The 17,704-nt window shown below is 32.9% G+C and overlaps 1 protein-coding gene and 1 non-coding gene across 13 annotated transcripts in view; one reads left to right on the plus strand and one right to left on the minus strand.

The window, feature by feature from the left end:
* KIF21A (kinesin family member 21A) overlaps window positions 1–17,704 on the plus strand; it is a 137,476-nt gene that overhangs the window by 111,734 nt on the left and 8,038 nt on the right. For 2 of the 12 annotated variants that reach the window (XM_039882309.1, XM_039882312.1), the window contains 9 exons: window positions 1,628–1,842; window positions 3,889–3,996; window positions 5,373–5,501; window positions 7,510–7,548; window positions 8,158–8,169; window positions 11,685–11,821; window positions 13,387–13,567; window positions 15,107–15,271; window positions 17,282–17,399. In XM_039882309.1, coding sequence (XP_039738243.1) covers window positions 1,628–1,842; window positions 3,889–3,996; window positions 5,373–5,501; window positions 7,510–7,548; window positions 8,158–8,169; window positions 11,685–11,821; window positions 13,387–13,567; window positions 15,107–15,271; window positions 17,282–17,399 — 1,104 coding nt within the window. Of the gene's footprint in view, window positions 1–1,627; window positions 1,843–3,888; window positions 3,997–5,372; window positions 5,502–7,509; window positions 7,549–8,154; window positions 8,170–11,684; window positions 11,822–13,386; window positions 13,568–15,106; window positions 15,272–17,281; window positions 17,400–17,704 lie in introns of all 12 variants that reach the window. The other 10 variants (XM_039882308.1, XM_039882311.1, XM_039882310.1 and 7 more) reach the window with 7 other exon arrangements.
* LOC120618751 (5S ribosomal RNA) lies at window positions 11,145–11,263 on the minus strand. Its single transcript, XR_005657288.1, has one exon. It is a non-coding gene; the product is annotated as a 5S ribosomal RNA (ribosomal RNA).

Genomic DNA, 17,704 nt, shown 5'->3' on the forward strand with positions numbered 1-17,704 from the left:
TGGACAGAAGGGATTTAAGCCTCACAGTGGTTAGTCAGGTAATGTAAATGAGTATTTTGGCTGGATATAAAATCATGAGTCCAGGTTATTATGATTACCTGAAGAGGACAAGTTACATCTAAAGCAAACAGCCACCACTCAACTGTCGCTCAATTTTGCTCCATGGGCGTAAGGCTACCAGATACTTTGGTTTCTGAAGAGGAGCCTTAAATATGGATTTTTATGTAGAATTTCCTTATATTTAAAACACCTGTCAATCTGATCTGAAAACAAGCTCTGTTTGTGGTCCTTGAGCTACTGGCTTTTGGACATATAATTTGTGTATTCTAAGTACTAAGCAGAAGTTATCAAATTCAAAGGAAACATTCTTCTATAGTTTGGATCCAGTCTTAAGCAGAGGAGAGAACCTCTTAAGGTAACTTCTATCTTTTAGGCTCTGTGAGCCTAGTTATTCCTGCCCTTGTGGACACCAGACAGAGATGTCAACTGGTAGCCTAAAGGTCATCTCCTGAAAGAACTACTGTGTTAGGAAGTCTCAAGAAAATGATTCCTCTCTTCCCTGGGCCATTGGCCGTGGAGAGAATTGAGAGTGTAAAAAAAAAAAAAATTGGCTGTAGGGCTTTCTCTTCCCTTAAGTTTCCTGAAGTGATACCTCCTACTCCTTCTGAACTGTAAAGATGCTTGGAAGGATCTCATACCATTTATTTTTCCTCATTGAAAAAATGAAATCGACTGTATATTTTAAATAGGTATGCACCAGCACTATGTTAACTGCAGGGAATATAAAGTTGAATAAAACAGGTACCGGTCCTTTCGAGGCTTACAATCTGGTAAACACCGTGATGATCTGTTAATACCTTAATGATGACAACAACTCTAAGCAACAACAGGGTAGTCAGTTAGTTTTCAAGAGTAAGAGAATGCTTATAGTGAGTTTAGATTTTAGGAGAATAACCTCACTGCCTCCCTATGCTGCCAAAAGCTGGTGCAGGCTAGTGTTGAATTATCCAGCAGGCAGATTAAACACACAGATAAGGCATCTATGGAGCAGAGTTACAAAAATTGAGAAAGAGATGTAAAAACTGATACTAAGATAAAACATTTTAGAATTTAGTTGAGCTTCCCTGCAATTGTATTTTGTTTTAATTTCTTTCTTCTTCTTCTTCTTTTTCTTTTTTTTTCTTTTTAAATTTTATGCTGAGGTTGCTGGCCATGAGTGGCAGGATAGCACAGTAATATTGGAGGCAGATTGCCTGGTTTTGAATCTGGCTTTGCCACTTAGTAGCTGTGTGACTTTGGGCAAATTACCTAGCTTCTCTGTGCCTCAATTTCCTCATTTGTGAATTAGGATAATGATAGTACATGCTAATATAATAAAGTGTTTAGAACAATGCGTGGCATACACAAAGTACAATACAAGTGTTGGCTATTATTATGGCCTGTGAAGGTCTCATCTGGCTATAGCTCTGGCTTGTCACTATCTTACATGCTATGTTTGACACACTTGCTAGGAAAAGACACGCTAAATGTTTTTACCCATTTCAAACTAATATTAAATCTCTATTTCCTAATCATCTTCTCTGCAAAAGTTTGCTCCTGATTGCTTTTCCTTCCATTCTCTGACTAGGCCCGAAGGAGAACCACCACTCAAATGGAATTGCTGTATGCAGATAGCAGTGAACTAGCTTCAGAAACTAGTACAGGAGATGCCTCCTTGCCTGGCCCTCTTACGCCTGTTGCAGAAGGGCAAGAAATTGGAATGAATACAGAGACAAGTGGTACTTCTGCTAGGGAAAAAGAACTCCCTCCCCCATCTGGCTTCCCTTCTAAGATAGGCAGCATGTAAGTCTGGCCCTGCTACACTAACTTCCTTTCTTTTGGCTTTTCTTTTCTTTTTTCTTTTCTTAATATGCATGTTACTAATTTCCTATTTCTATTTTTTAAAAGATTATGTAATTAAGATCTCTGGTTTTCAAAGTGATTTCTGTTAGGTATCATCGTACCTAATTTTTGGGGCATTTGAAATCCTTCGAGATGAGATGTTCACTGTTGAATTGCATTGTCTCGTTTCTCAGTTTTAGGGTCATTCTTATAGGGTTATATTTTTCATGAAGACTGAGTTATGAATTACAGATAAAATTTTTTAGAAACACATAAATTAGGTTAAAGTTATACCTATAAAACAATTATATAAAACTGAAGCTTTAAAAACTCTTAAATTTGTTCTGAATTATGTAAGTCTTGGTTCTAAGAGCCTGGTCAGCATAGTAGACCTTTGCTGACCCTTTAAAAAAAAGAGAAATATGAATTACAAACTTAATACCTTTTGGGCTTTCCTAATTCTTTGCCTTGAAGCACATGACATGTCTGACATGAGTGTATGCACAAAGTATTTCAGTTGGTATTGTTAAAGATTTGAAGGAGGAGACATTCTCTCTCATCTACGATAAACTGAACAAAACTTATTCTGTTCAAAACAAATCTTATTTAGAACTTTTTAAATTATTATCTCGAGGACAAAGAAAGATTTCCCTATACAGACCAGTGTGTGTATGTACATTGTGTGTTTATGTGTGTTTTGAAAGTTACATTAAAATTAGACCATTTAATCACTGGGAAAAATCTTTAATGATATTTTTCAAACTCACCCTCACATACGATCTAACAAATGATTTATGGGATGAATACATCACAGCATTAGGAAACATTGCCGAGAAAGTAGCATCCGCTATACGACTCTGCGAATAATAATATATAACAAACTTTACCCCTTGAATATCTATTTTTCATAATTTTCTTAATTTTATGAAGATATTCCATTGTCTTCCATTCAGTAAGCCCATCTGTAACCTTTAATTCCAAAATTAATTTTAATGATGACACAACTTTCTTGCATGTGCTTGAAGTGACCTATGTAATTAACTATTGGATTTGCTGTTAGAGATTGCTAACCAGTATAGCTTATGGCTTCAGTGCTTTTTTGATAAGATGACAATAGAAGAAATGCTTTTGGTGAAGGTAGTGATATAGAACTGAGAGCAGATTTTAGGAGCCCGCATATGTTCAGCATTTAGTCTGTCAGATGAATAGAGACTTTTGGAACTTCAAGACTAAATCTATGGCCTGGAATCCAGATTAAGGTAATACCTTCTTTTTGCCTTTTTTTTTTCCATTTTAAAAATGTGTACTTTATGACAGGTGGTAGAAAATATCTTTTGGACTCTCTTCACATGATTTATTTTCAAGTTTTCATAAATTCAGCTGCTTGTATAATTCTGTACAAATTAAAGAGTTGATCATGCGCTTGGGCAGTAACTCTTAATAAGCCATTACTGTGTGGTTTTTAGTGCATAAAGGAAAATAATTTACTCAAGTGAATGTTATGATTTAAATAATGCAGAATTTCTAAAATTTGATTTCCTCTGATTAGAAAAATTAGGCACACAAAGTTTAATTATATTTAGTTTTTACTTTCTGGAGATCTTGCTTTTTACTTGGTGAATTTTTTTTTCTTATTAACATAACTGGGCAAGGACAGCAAATATTTATTTTTTAATTAAAATCTGTTACCACCATACACAAAAATCAGCCTTAAATATTAAATCTCATTGTTTCTCTTATTCTGATATATTAATATTTTAGTTCTTGCAAAACTGTAAAGATATTTCTCAATATTCTTGAGAAATATTGCTAAGAAAGCAGCAGCTTCAATTAACTAAAAATAACTCATGTAATATTTGTCTACCCTAGTTTTATTTTTTGCTCTCAAGTAATCTTTCTCAAGTTCCAATTATTAATCTATTAAAATTTTTAGGTTGAATATCTGCCAAACAAAGTTATATGTACATATTTAAAGTTATATTGTTACAGAACCCTTTTCTATTTTAGTTCCAGACAATCATCTCTAGCAGAAAAAAAACTACCAGAGCCTTCCCCTGTAACTAGGAGAAAGGCATATGAGAAAGCAGAAAAATCAAAGGCCAAGGAACAAAAACAGTAAGTTACTCATGCTTTATATCTATTAGATTATATAAAATGCCTGCTACACTTAGATTCTAAAGGACAGTAGGGAAATTATTTTCCACATTTAGGCTGGCTCTGTGGTTATGACTGATTTGACTAACCAAGTCAGCTACTGGCTTGGCTAAGTGGTCTTCAAATTTCTTGGTCACACATACTTGTAAAAATATTTGAGCACTTATTTCCAATCATGTACTCGTATGTATTTTTCAATCATCTGTATATATTATTATGAGTTAATATGTACCTGAGAGGCTTATTAAATCTGTACTTCAAATAGTCTTCTAGATAAATTTGAAATTAATCTTGGCTGTCATCTGATGAAACTGACATTGACTTCTCCTTTTTAAAGTGGTTGACAAAAGAGGATGTGTGTGAGTTGTGCCATTTTTTGCCCTTCTTTTATGTTTAAGTTGGTATTATCATCAAATTTTTTTTTTTTGCTGGAATCTTTTAAAAACTATTTGTTTTGTGAGAATTAGTTTACTTCACAATGCACAATATAATCTGATGATTCACTCAACTGGGCATCTGTAAATTGCAATACCACAACATGCAGAAAGGTGAATGAATGGGTTAGAGCCACTGTCACCCTTCTACTCTGTGGCACACTCACTCCTCTCTCAAGTCACCTAATGCTCTGCATGTTGCAGATAGATCTCTGACATGGCCTTGAGTGAGAGTGTCAGTGCCAATTTCTTTAACATAAAAATAAATATAAAAGGAAGTTTTCGTAAATTTCCTGTACCTAAGTGGGAGACCTTGTGCCATCCTCCTCCCCTGTGGCAGCATGCACAATCTCTACTTTGACCGCCGATTCAGCTGACTTGAATATCATGGAAATTATCCTTCTAATCATCTTTGCTTCCTGTATTTAAAGATGTAATTTGTTTGTTTCTACTGAATCAAATATCTCAAAAATAATGGGGAGATGGGGGAGGGAGCAAATAGATAATTAAAAAAATAAATGAATGACTCAATTGAGTAGGCAAATAACTCTTTAACTCTCTGGGTCTGTTTCCTTGTCTGTAAAATGAGCAACTTGGTCTCAGCTATCAAATCGTATAATTTTAAATTTGCTTGCTTTATTTGTCCTGACTTTTGATTTCAGCAGATATAGCTTTTTCTTTAGTGCCATCTTGTGGCCAATGTAACAAAAGTCAGTGGGGAAAAAAAAGTTATTCAGTGCATTTTATCTTACAAAAAAAGGAAGAAGGAAGGAATAAAGGAAGTAAAGAAGAAAGGGATTCTCTAATTAAAAGCTTTTTTTTAAAAAAGCATGTTTCATATAACATTCCTAACAAATCATAACCAATTCAAATCACCTATTTAATGTTCTTTTTTTCTTGTAGCTCAGATTCTGGAACCTCAGAGGCTAGTCTTTCACCTCCTTCTTCCCCGCCAAGCCGGCCCCGTAACGAACTGAATGTTTTTAGTCGTCTTACTGTTTCTCAGGGAAACACATCAGTTCAGCAGGATAAGTAAGTCATTATGGAAAAGAGCCCAACTATTTATTACAATATTCTGAATCTTTCAATAGTCTGTAGAAAACATGTAGCCATCCCTTTGTGTGGGAGATGGATTCTGACTTGTAAACTCTTGCCATATTTTACGTGTTTTTCCAACAGAAAATGAACCATATAGATAAAATTACAGAGAATTATTTTCCTGCTGAACATTATTCCCTGTTGTAGCTTACATTGCTATACTTTCAGCACTTGTCTTGGCCTTTCTTTTACGAATACATTAGAACTGAAATATCTTTATGAATACGTGAAGTTAAATTTCTTGATATTCTTCAGCTTTTATGAGCCCACAAAAGCCTCTAATCCAGATAGCCTGAGTTGAAAAGAGGCAAATTATTTTATATTTGGTGGATAGATCATTGTTCTGTTATTATCATTTGATCTATACAAATCCACCAGGAAACTTCAGTAATGTGTTCTTGGAGTAAAAGGGTACCTTTTTGGGTGAAGGTATGTGGTCAGGGAAGAGAAGTTGGAAGGATGTGGAAAACATTATTTTCATTAAATTTGAGGTGAAAAAGTATTCTCACATTGAGCCAGAATCTCTCTTGCAAGAATTTAGTACTAACAATGCTGCTATAAGGTATTTGTTAACTCTGATTTACCTGTTTGATTTTGAATAATAACATTGTAATGTATGTACTTGATTTCTAGTCTCCCACCCCAATTATTTGTTTTCTATGCTATAATCTCTCTGTATAGATCAACAATTTCTGAAATTTATAGGATTCTGTTTAAGATGTCTGGTATGTTTAGATGATGCTAAATAGCTCTTTAGGCTTTGAGAAACACTATCATTTTGAAATAATTTTTAATCTACTTCATTTATGGATAAAATTTTAAATTAGATTTTAATATAATTTAATCAGTGGGTAACATGTCCTTTAAATTTACCTAGATAGATAAATGTTATGTGTTATTGAAAAAAAGACAAACATTGTTAAACCATACCTCTCATTTAATTGAAGAAAGAGTAGAATTACTAAATTTTGTTTGCTTTGCCTTCACAGTTGTAAATTTTTCTGTCTTTTGATAATCTTAACAGTTGAATCATGGTTCCACATTTCTTGCTGAAATATTTTATGAGCTACCAATAATTTGACTGTGTCATCATCCCTATAAGTTAAAACTTAGAATAACTGACTACTCTACAATTTCTAAAATTTACCTACTTTTTAAATAACTTTCTTTTGGGCTTCTTTTTGAGACTAGCATGTTTCATCAACTAGATGAAGATCTCACACTTTATTTCTGGTTACATTCCACAACAGCAGCACTCACTCTGTCCTCATTCTTTCCAAGCTGATTATACAAGCTAAACAGATTTTCATAACCAGACTCACTGCCCATCTCAGCGGTTTTAGGGTAGGGCTGACAGGAGTGGGTCACCTAGTTTTAAAATCCCAATAAAGTCCCCCAACTATTACTGAGGGACTCCCTATTCAGAACTGTATGTTTCTGAGATAAGCTAAAATCAAATATTATTAAATTATGAGTGACTTGCTTTCCTTGCAAACATATAATGTAATTATGCAACTTCCATATTAGTGTCTAAATCTAAAGTAATTATCAAGATGAATAAAATTCATTAATACTTATTGAAATGGGAAATTTTTTCTGGTACTACTTAATTAAATAGAAAGAATCTTGAAGTGATGTATTTTACTTGATATTGCTCCTCTTCGGGGCCTACATTTTAGGAGTGAGGATAGATAGGTTCTGTGAATCGGTGATAGAAAGTTTTTTTCCAAAGTCTTTGTAGACAACATAAGAATCAAATATTTTACCCCATATAACTATGCATTGAATTTGCTGATATCCAGTGCAAATAGAAAAGCAGGGTGACATAAAGGAAGTGTTTGCTATATTTCTATTATTCATACTGTTAATTTTCAGTTCAATCTGTCTTTACCTGTTGACATCTGTATCCTTTCTCCTCATAATTCTAACTCTTTCACTGTAGGTCTGATGAAAGTGATTCCTCTCTGTCGGAGGTACAAAGGTACTTTCTTTCTATCTTTCCTATATTCTGGCATTTCATGATGTTCTAAAATGCCTTTCTAGTACTGTAAATGAGTCTCATTTTTGTTGCATGCGTAACTTGTAAACCATATAAATGCACTAATATTTTAAACATATTAATTTTAATATATTTTTGTGGTGTACATTTTAGACAAAGCAGTGCCAAACTTTTTTGTATATCATAAAATCTTTTGATATTTGTTTTCTATCTGTAAACTAAATCTTTTCTTTAAAAGAAATTAAGTTCTATGAATATTAATTTCAAGAAGGTTTGCTCCTCAACAATTACGTATTTCCAATACCTTAGAGTGTGGAGGTGAATATGGTATTTTTTCTTGTTTGTTTAGCAATTTTAAATGAAAAGTTTATGGCAAGTTTTGTGATGGGGAAAAAAGAAAAGAAAAATAGAGTGCAGCAGAGCCTTTTTAAAAAAAAATAATTTTTTTTTACTGATAGATGCTACTTTTAAAATAATAATGTTGCATTTTTTTCATGTTATGGATTTCTTTGGACCCTTAATTTCTCTCTCTTCCTCTCTCTTATTTCCACTTCCCACTTATCATGTGTCTCCTTTGCTGATCATCAGTAGATCCTCCAGAAGGTAGGCAGGGGGAGGGAAAAGAAATTAATCTCATTCACAGTATTACAAGACTTCACTGGTTTGGATGGAACAATAATAAGTGTTTTTGTTTTTGTTTTGTTTTATTTTGTTTCTTCCGATCAGATCTGTTGTACAAGTTCGCAACATTTAAGAAACTGTTTTAAAGTCGATTTCTATATATCAGAATGTGAATAGATTAATTCTAATAGAGAAAGAAGTACCATGGATGCATGTTTCCAATTTCTATATTTTCTTCATTATCTTTGATGTAAGATAATATATATATATATGTGTGTGTGTGTATACATATATATATATAATCCCTAATATTCTGAATAGTTGAGAGCATGTTTTAGTATCTAATTAATACAATGCTATATTTAATGTTTAGATTATATTTCTTCAGGTATGTGAATAATCAATGGTATTAAAACACTTAAGAATAAGAGAAAGGCTCTCCAGTAGCTGTGCCACACATATGTCACTGGAGGCAAATATTTACCGAATGCTTCTGTAACATCACAGCCTTTTTGACATGACAGAATTGTGTTGGATGTTATATCATCAGGGGAACATTTAATAACTCTTGAATGAGAGAATTGTGTTGGATTTGATGTCATTGGGGAACATTCACTAAATTCTTAGGATAAAGCTGATAATCTGAAGGGAGGAAATCTTTTGGAGACATAGTATCACATAATTGAGGCTTCTGATTTTTTTCTTAAGATGACTTGTGCCATTAATTGCTGACTAAAAACAGCTCTTAGACTGTTAACATGCATTTTTTCTTTATAGTCTGCTTGTTGGAATATGCATATTTTTTTTTCTGTTTGAGATGTAATGGGAGTAAAACCTCACAAGTTTGAATATGACATTTTGAAATCCTGCATAGCTATGAACTGAAGCCATCAAATTATGTTGAAAATATATGATCTAATGCACAGTCAGTTGCTATTGCTACGATTTCCGTTTTAATCTGGTTAAATTCTTACATTACAAACAAATTACTGAGCATTAATTTCAAGAATCTCAAGTGGACATATGTATGTAAATGATAGCATTAGACTGAACTTATATATGTAGTGATAAAAATTCCGGGTATCATTTCTAGTAGTAAGGAACTCCTTTTACTTTTTCAAATCATTATAACTAGAACCTAAAAATAAAGTTGCTTTTTAAAAAATTCTGAACCTAAATTTACCTCCTTTAAATTTCTATTCATTGGTCTTTCATCAGCCCTTTTGAGCTATATCAGAATTAATCCAATAACTCTTTTGGTGTGTATGTGACAGTTCTTTAAATAGCCAGCCCTTTAACTGTGCTATTGTGTCCTCTCCAATGAGTGTTCTTTTTATCAAATTAATAGGTCTAGTTTCATCATCTATTCCTTATATAATATAGTCGACAGATTCTTTATTCTGCTTCCACTATTTTGAAAAGTCTCTAATTTTTTAATGTTCTTAAAATGTGGCATCTTAGAACTCAACCCCATTCCAGATGTGGCCTTGGCACACTATAGTAGCTCTATTACTTTCTCTTGAAATGTTTACTTCTACTGAGCAAATCATTGAAAATGTTGGGAGAGGAACCATAAATTGTTCGTCCATTGATCTTGTATTCAATAACTGAATGTCTTTAGCTTTTTAAATCTAGGCTACTATTAAGCCCCTTTCCTACCTGGAGCATTCTATTATATCTTTGACTTAAACTTTATGTTTAAATTTTATTCAATGATCATTTTAGTGCTAAGAGCATACTTATAATAAATGAATTTTGTTTCAGTCATTTTTCTAGGCAATAAACAAAATAGCCAGCCAGCTCTTTAATATATCAGTTTAATAAACATGCCATCTCTGTCTTTAGGGCTAGAAAAAGATTGACTAGATTTTGAAGACCCACTTCCAGATCGACAGGTCCATTGATTCTTTAGGTGTTACTCCAAGTACTAATGGAATTGCCTAACTACAACAGTTTCATACTTACCATCATGTCCACAAGGATATCATTCAAGAGGCCTAGTGTATGGGCTTTTTTGGAATCAACATATATTAACAATATGATATTCCCCTAATTTGTTGTCTGTTAACTCTACAAAGAACTTCTTCCATGAGATTAGTGAGCTCATGCTATCTCTTATTGATAAGCGTTTAAGTGTTTATAATGATTTGATTTTACTCATCTGTAATTTCTGAAATCTACTTTTTACCTCCTTTTTGGAAAATTAGGTCTACATATTTTGTCCCCTTTATTAATGTCCTTAGAGTAGCAATGGAGATACTCCAGTGATTTTTGCCCTCATCTACCTTAAAAATCCTGCGATATAATGATTTTAAAAACAGAACTACTTAAACTCACTGAATAAGTCTCCATTGTCAACTCTAACTTATCTTGGTTCATATTTCTTTTTAATCATTTCTGTCCCTTGCATTTTGAAGATTGTTCTCTTTCATCAAAAAGATAGAAACACACAGTTTGATTTTATACCTGTATTTGTCTGAATATTATGCCATCTGTCTTATGTAATGGACATATTTGACCATAATTTTTCTTCCCGTTCTGAGCAAAGGTACATCTGAATGACATATTTATCATGTGTTAATTCATTCTTATCTTTAGTCTTCTCAACACAATTATTTCAATTCAGATACTGTCTTAAACTCTTTTAGGATATAGTGTTTTGATGATCTGTCTATTTCCATAGTGATAGCTCAGTAGCATAAAGCAGAAACTCTAGAAAGACTAAACTCATGGGAAAGTTCCCTAGAGAGCCTCACTGTTCTTTTAAATTCTCATTCTTCTTTTTGTCTCCTTTGAGATTGTTAGAATTTTTTCTTTAAGTTTTGGATATTTTTGAGCCATTCTCCCTTTAGAATTTCTGTCCATGCAATTATTCCTGTCTTTAAAATTTTTTTTTTAATTTGCTTTCTTAATATTTTACATGGTATTGTATTATACTTTTTTTTTTTTTTTTTTTATGCCTACAGTACCTGGTCTTCTTAGGTGGTCTCCCATCCAAGTACTAACCAGGCCCAACCCTGCTTAGCTTCTGAGATCAGACATGATCAGGCTTGTTCAGGGTGGCATGGCTGTAGACTGTGTTATACTTTTTTAATAATGTCCTTTTTTGACATAGAGTCACACTCCAGTGTGGGATAGAGTCACATATTTCAGTTCTGTCATTTATACTTTCTTATTTGTCAGAATTTACTACACACAAACAACTCCCAAGATTGGTTCATTAAACTTCGAAGAGATGGAATTACTAATAAGAAAATCCAAATGTATCATAGGCTTTGCTTTTTGTAGAATGCAGCTGCTAGCTGATGCCTAATTAATTGATGTACTCCATCACTACAATTGCTGTTTCACACTTTGTCCTTTTGCTTAAAAAAGAGACAAGGGAGCAGTCTGAATTTTATTACTAATTACTTAGAAAGAGTAAAAAATGTCAGATAAAAAATAAAATTGGTATCGTGATATTGCTACTGAAGTAAAATTTTTTCCCCCCAACTCAGGGGCATAATCAACCCATTCCCTGCTTCAAAAGGAATCAGAGCTTCTCCACTGCAGTGTGTTCATATAGCTGAAGGGCATACAAAAGCCATGCTCTGTGTGGATTCTACTGATGATCTCCTCTTCACTGGATCAAAAGGTGCCGGTAGTTTTTCATAAGGTCATTTAACAGATTAAAAAAAAAATAATTACATTTTTAACAGGCTTTAAAAAAAAAAAGTCAAACTACTTAAGACCCATAAAAATATGAGAGGATAATTTAGTTCAACCCCTGAATTATATAAAATATAAAACTACTGCATAGTTATGAAGAAAGTATAACGTCTGTTGATGTTATGTAAATAGAATGTTGAGAGAATACATCTCCCTTTGATAACTGAGCATCTAATACACGCAAGACCCTAAGCTTGGTAATGAAGTTTGTATATAAAAATTTATAAAAGGCCATTGCAAGGTACAGTGTGGTAAAGAAAATAAAATGGGTAGTAACCACCATTTTTTGAGCACTTACTGTATGTCAGAGACTATGCTAGACACTCTACAAATTATATCTCACTACAAACCCAATGAGATACATTTTGCACCCTCATTTTACAAATGAAGAAACTGAGGATTCAATAAATTAAATAAATTTCCCAGAAAATCTTAGCTAGTAAGTAGAAGAGCCAGAATTGGAAACCTAGGTCTACTTGTCTCTGAACCTGCTCTCTTTGGTACACTTGTAGGTAACTAGAAATCAAGTATAACTGCTTGGAAGAGTTATAGACTAAGAGTTTTGGGGTTTCAGAAAAGGGAGCGATTATGCCAAACTGTGAGAAATAAAGAGGGCTTTGATAAGGAGGCACTTAGGATGAACCTTATGGGATGGTTTGGTTATTGACAGATAAGGATTGGCCATCAAGATTACAGAACATGAGCAGAGACATGGAGGTGAAAGTGGGGTACGTTTGGAAATCAAATCCAATTGAGTTGAATAGTAGAATATATGTAAGAGAAGTGGTGCACAATGAAACTTGAAAGGAAAGAAGGAAGCACGTATAGGAATTTGGGGAGCTAGTAAAATTTATTTGCTAGAACTTATGAACTGTAAATAATGGCAAGCAGTTCCCCAATTTAAAAATAATCTGCTCTGCTCTGTAAAAATATACTTTTCTAATCATTCAAATTAAATTAATCTCTCCAAGATAATTAGATAGTCAACATGTCAGAAAAGCAAAATAGAATACTTTTATGATTATATTTTGGGTCAAAAATAAAATCCATCCATCAGTGACCCCTGGAAAAGAAAAGTGTGTGTGTTTATGCATGTAGTGTGTTGTGAGGAGGTAGGGACATGATTAAAGCAGAACGTTTTGAAGAGGCTGATTTGAGATGGCCATTTTAAATTCCGGGGCAATTGAAGCAATATTCTTTTGATATGAATATTTAAAATTTTTAATATAATTATATTTTAATGTCACATAATGCATATGGCAGATATTCCTGGGTTTCATCTGATCCTTTACACCTACTTTGCCCTTGAACCTGCTGCAGAGGGTCAGGGATGGAGTCAGGATGCTTGTGGCAGATTCATGGAACAATTACTGTTTTCTTATCGCATTTCCTTCTCATGGAAGAGAAATTGTTTAAATAATTTTTATTGTTAAGAGAACCTAATTTAGTTTATAGTGACAGTATTTCCCTTTTTTTATTTGTTTGTTTTAGATCGTACTTGTAAAGTATGGAATCTGGTGACAGGGCAAGAGATAATGTCACTGGGAGGTCATCCCAACAACGTCGTATCTGTAAAATACTGTAATTATACAAGTTTGGTCTTCACTGTGTCGACATCTTATATTAAGGTGTGGGATATCAGAGACTCAGCAAAGTGCATCCGAACACTGACGTAAGTAACTTAAAGCCAAGTATCGTAAGGGGTGAATAGTTCTTGTTTACAAAATATAAGAAAAAATGGGCCTATGAAAGCATTTTTATTTCTTTATATTTGTCCACTTCCAAAAGGATGTTAAAATGTTTACAGTAAGAACACAGATGAAATAAAGGGAAAAAACGATTGAGAAAATAAAATATGAGAGCCTAGTATTAAACAGAAAGGGATAAATCATATTCAATCTGTGACTAAGTACACGTTTTATATTTCCTCGCTCCCAAATACTAAGGTTTTACATTTTTGTGGTATTTATCACTTGATGTAGTTAAATAATTTACATTAATTACCTGCTTCGAATGAATACCAGTCCTTGGGGAATGGCTCAAATCACCCACTGTAGACAGTTAAGAAGTATTTGTAATCTTTAATTAGCAGGTACTGAGTAATCGATAGGTTTTTTGCGGGGGGAGGACTTACAGGCTTCGGTGTTAGCACAGATTTCATAACTGCAGGTTATGCTGGACAACTAGAGGATGAGTTTGTTTTCTGTGTCTGTTATCACATATGTCTTCAAAATGTAGAGCAAATAATGATTCTTTTTGCCATAAGATTAATGAACTGTTTTACATAATAGAAATTGAGATAAACTTTGCTAGTTTAAATAAGAGAAGGGAACATAGGGAAGGTTGATTTTTACTCAGATTATAGATTTAGAGTCAGGAGTATTTAATAGCTTAACAGTTTGTAAAGTAGGGATTATTAACATTTAAGTGCTAATTTGCATTTTGAGAACTACTAAGTATTTATTATATTGAAAACAAGTCTCTAGAAGGAAATTTTATAGAAAAAGAATGCTGTATCTTATGTTAGAAATTTTCTAATCCAGTTCACTCACTAAAGTCAGATTTGAATAGACTGATTGTAAGATGATATTTTAGAAGTTAGCTAAGAAAATGTTTCAAAACATAAATATATTTGCCATTTAGAATTTATCCGAGGAAATAGAAATGTTATGTTGGAGTCTTTGGCACATAGTAAATACTGCATGTATGGATGGGTTAAAGTAAACAAAAACTGAAAATAGTTTTGTCTTCAGTGATTCAAAAGGACAGCTCTTTTAGACAAAAGGCATACTGGTAGGCCTGGCCTACAAGGGGCTTCTGGAAGCTGCAGGAAAATGAATTACTTTTGTGACACTTTATTATTTGTTGAGGTGTTTTTTTTTTTTTAATTCATCATCTAATATTTTCTGAATGATATTTTAATCATTCCTGATTCAGGGCCTGTAATTCCTAGCACTATAATAGACTGCTTAAGAGTTTTAAGCCATGTCATCTTGTTTTATTCATTCACTTATTCATCAAAATATTTATAAGTGCCAACTAGGTGTGTGTGAGGTACAATACTAGGTTCTATGTGTATACAGTGACCAAAAAGGACTCAGTATATAATTGTTGCTTAAGCCAGTTTCTTAGGAATTCAAGGAATTTTAAGGTGAACTCGTGCAGAAATGTGACTTTTTTTTTTTTTTTGCTTTGTTTTGTCTCTGTTAAGGTCTTCAGGTCAAGTTACTCTTGGAGATGCTTGTTCTGCGAGTACCAGCCGGACAGTAGCTATTCCTTCTGGAGAGAACCAGATCAATCAAATTGCACTAAACCCAACGGGCACTTTCCTTTATGCAGCTTCTGGAAATGCTGTCAGAATGTGGGACCTTAAAAGGTAGAATTTCGAAGAAAATGTACTTCTTGCGTATGGAAGATTCAACTTTCAAACATTAACATAATGCATGTGAAATTCGATTTCTATAACTTCAGAAGTTAATATTAAATCATAGGCTTTTCTATTTAGCCTAACACCCCTAAGAGTCTTTTCTGTCCTCATTAGCAAACTCACAATTTTCCTTTCTTTTAAGTTCCATTGCTGGCAAAAAACAAAAGGTATATGAAAGAAAATAGAATTAAAACCTTAGCCTCTCTTAGTACTTGTCTATAAATTGTGTTGTTTACTAGAGACCAAGATTCTCATCTTAGTTTTACCAGTATCTTTGAAAGAATTACTTTTTTGCAACATTATTTAAACATTTTCTATCTCAAATTTTTCGGTTTATGAACTTAACAAATGTGGGCATAAATCCTTAAAGAGTTTTGGTGAATATAAAATAAAATATATGTAAAAGATAAAGTATTAAGAAGACAAAATGGTTTAAAAAAATTGATAAATTGAAATGTAAGACATTACATCTTTGATTTTTTTACTTGCCATGAAGTATGAACTTTTATCCTTTAGTTGAGTTGTTTATTTTAGTTTCTTTTCTAGTTCTTAAAATTTGGGTAACAAGAGAATATTCATTTATTAGTAAACAAATATTTATTCTACATTAATTATGGCAGGTACTGCCCCAGCAATGTGATGGGACCTGAGAATAAAGACTGAGCAAGACAAATGTGGTGTATCTCACTTCTCAGAGCTCATGTTATAATGGAGGATAAATGCCATTAAACAGACAATTACAGGGTACTGAGTAAAGTTTACAATTCAGATAGTAACTCCCATCTAGAAGGGCTTTGTCAGCAGTAAATCAAAGGGATATTTATTTGAGAAACTTGGAGAATAACTAGTTATAACATTTCAACAGATGACTGAGAAAGTATAATGTACATAATTTATAGATAAATAGTTGAGTGGGAAAGAGGGGAAGAACCACAGTCCTGAGTACTGTTTTAGAAATAAATTGTAGAAAATTATAAACAGTACTTGTTTTAAAAAATTGGAAAAGAAATGAGGACTTGGTTTATCCTTGAAGATATTAAATTTGACTCATACTGGGGATACCATAGAGGAAGATACTCAAAATCATAACATAAGGCAGACAAGATAATCAGCTTTTGAAAATCTTTATACTTTTTATTTTGCGGAAAGTTGGATCCTTTGAGACCTGTTTGATTTCAGCAACATGATTAAATATAGACTTACCTTAACAGAGTAACTAAGAGAATAGTTTTTGAGAATTATAATATCCTGAGAACTTAATACATCTCTGTATTCCAGCATCTTGATTTGAGATACGACTGTGAAACAAAGGTTCATTATCACCCCCTTATGATTGACATCACAAACTTTTCTACCAGTCAGATATATGTTCTGATCATTTTCCTATCTTTCTAATGATTGATGAAATGTACCACCTATTTTTTGATGTACATACACACATATTACATATGTGTATACATGAGTACATATATATGTATTTGTATATGTGAGAATATTTATGTGTGTATATAATAAAATGATTTTGCTTTTTTCATATAGTTATTGATTAGGTAAGGTATACCTCTGATAGAGTTGTTTTCATTGAATTTCAAATTGGACCTAATAACATCAGTCATATGTCTATCACATGTTTGGACATTTAACAGATTAAGGTTTTTCTCGACTTAGGTTGGAGTTAAAAATTAGTCATTAGCAATATTTTGCACTTTTGCTGCCTCTTTATTTACTACGTAAATGACATTAGTCAGCTTTGGAATAACTTCTTTAGAACTCTTCCCACTTTCATTGTAGAATAGATTAGTTTGACCATTTTTTTTTAACTCTAATTTGAACGGAGTTGCATAGAGGGAGAACTAAAAAAATAGTGAACTGTTTTATCAAAGATTGTTTATGTTGAGACTTGGCCTCAACATGCTAAGAAATATTTTCAAAGAAAATTATTTTTCTTTCTTTTTAAAGGTTTCAGTCTACAGGAAAGTTAACAGGACACCTGGGCCCTGTTATGTGCCTTACTGTAGATCAGATTTCCAATGGACAGGATCTAATCATCACTGGCTCCAAGGATCATTACATCAAAGTATGTATAATAGAGTTGTTGAATTATATTCTTTTATTTAATGATTTGTTAGAAGTATTCATTCACCCTTTCTCTTAACCAATTTTCTTTATTCCCGTTTCTAGCCTTTGCTTTTTCTTCCTGGTCTTTTTTTTTTTTTTTTCACCCTAGTTCTGATTATATCATCTTAGTCAAACATGTATTCTCATTTTTGATAGATGATAGGTTGGGAGAAATTTTAAAGATTTTAACTCAGTCATCCAACTAATTCTTGAGTCTCATTGTCACCATCTTTTTTACTGAGCATATTATAGTCTTCAGATTTG

The sequence above is a fragment of the Pteropus medius genome, unplaced genomic scaffold, assembly GCF_902729225.1.
Source record: "Pteropus medius unplaced genomic scaffold, Ma_sr-lr_union100, whole genome shotgun sequence".
In the NCBI taxonomy this organism is placed as follows: domain Eukaryota; kingdom Metazoa; phylum Chordata; class Mammalia; order Chiroptera; family Pteropodidae; genus Pteropus; species Pteropus medius.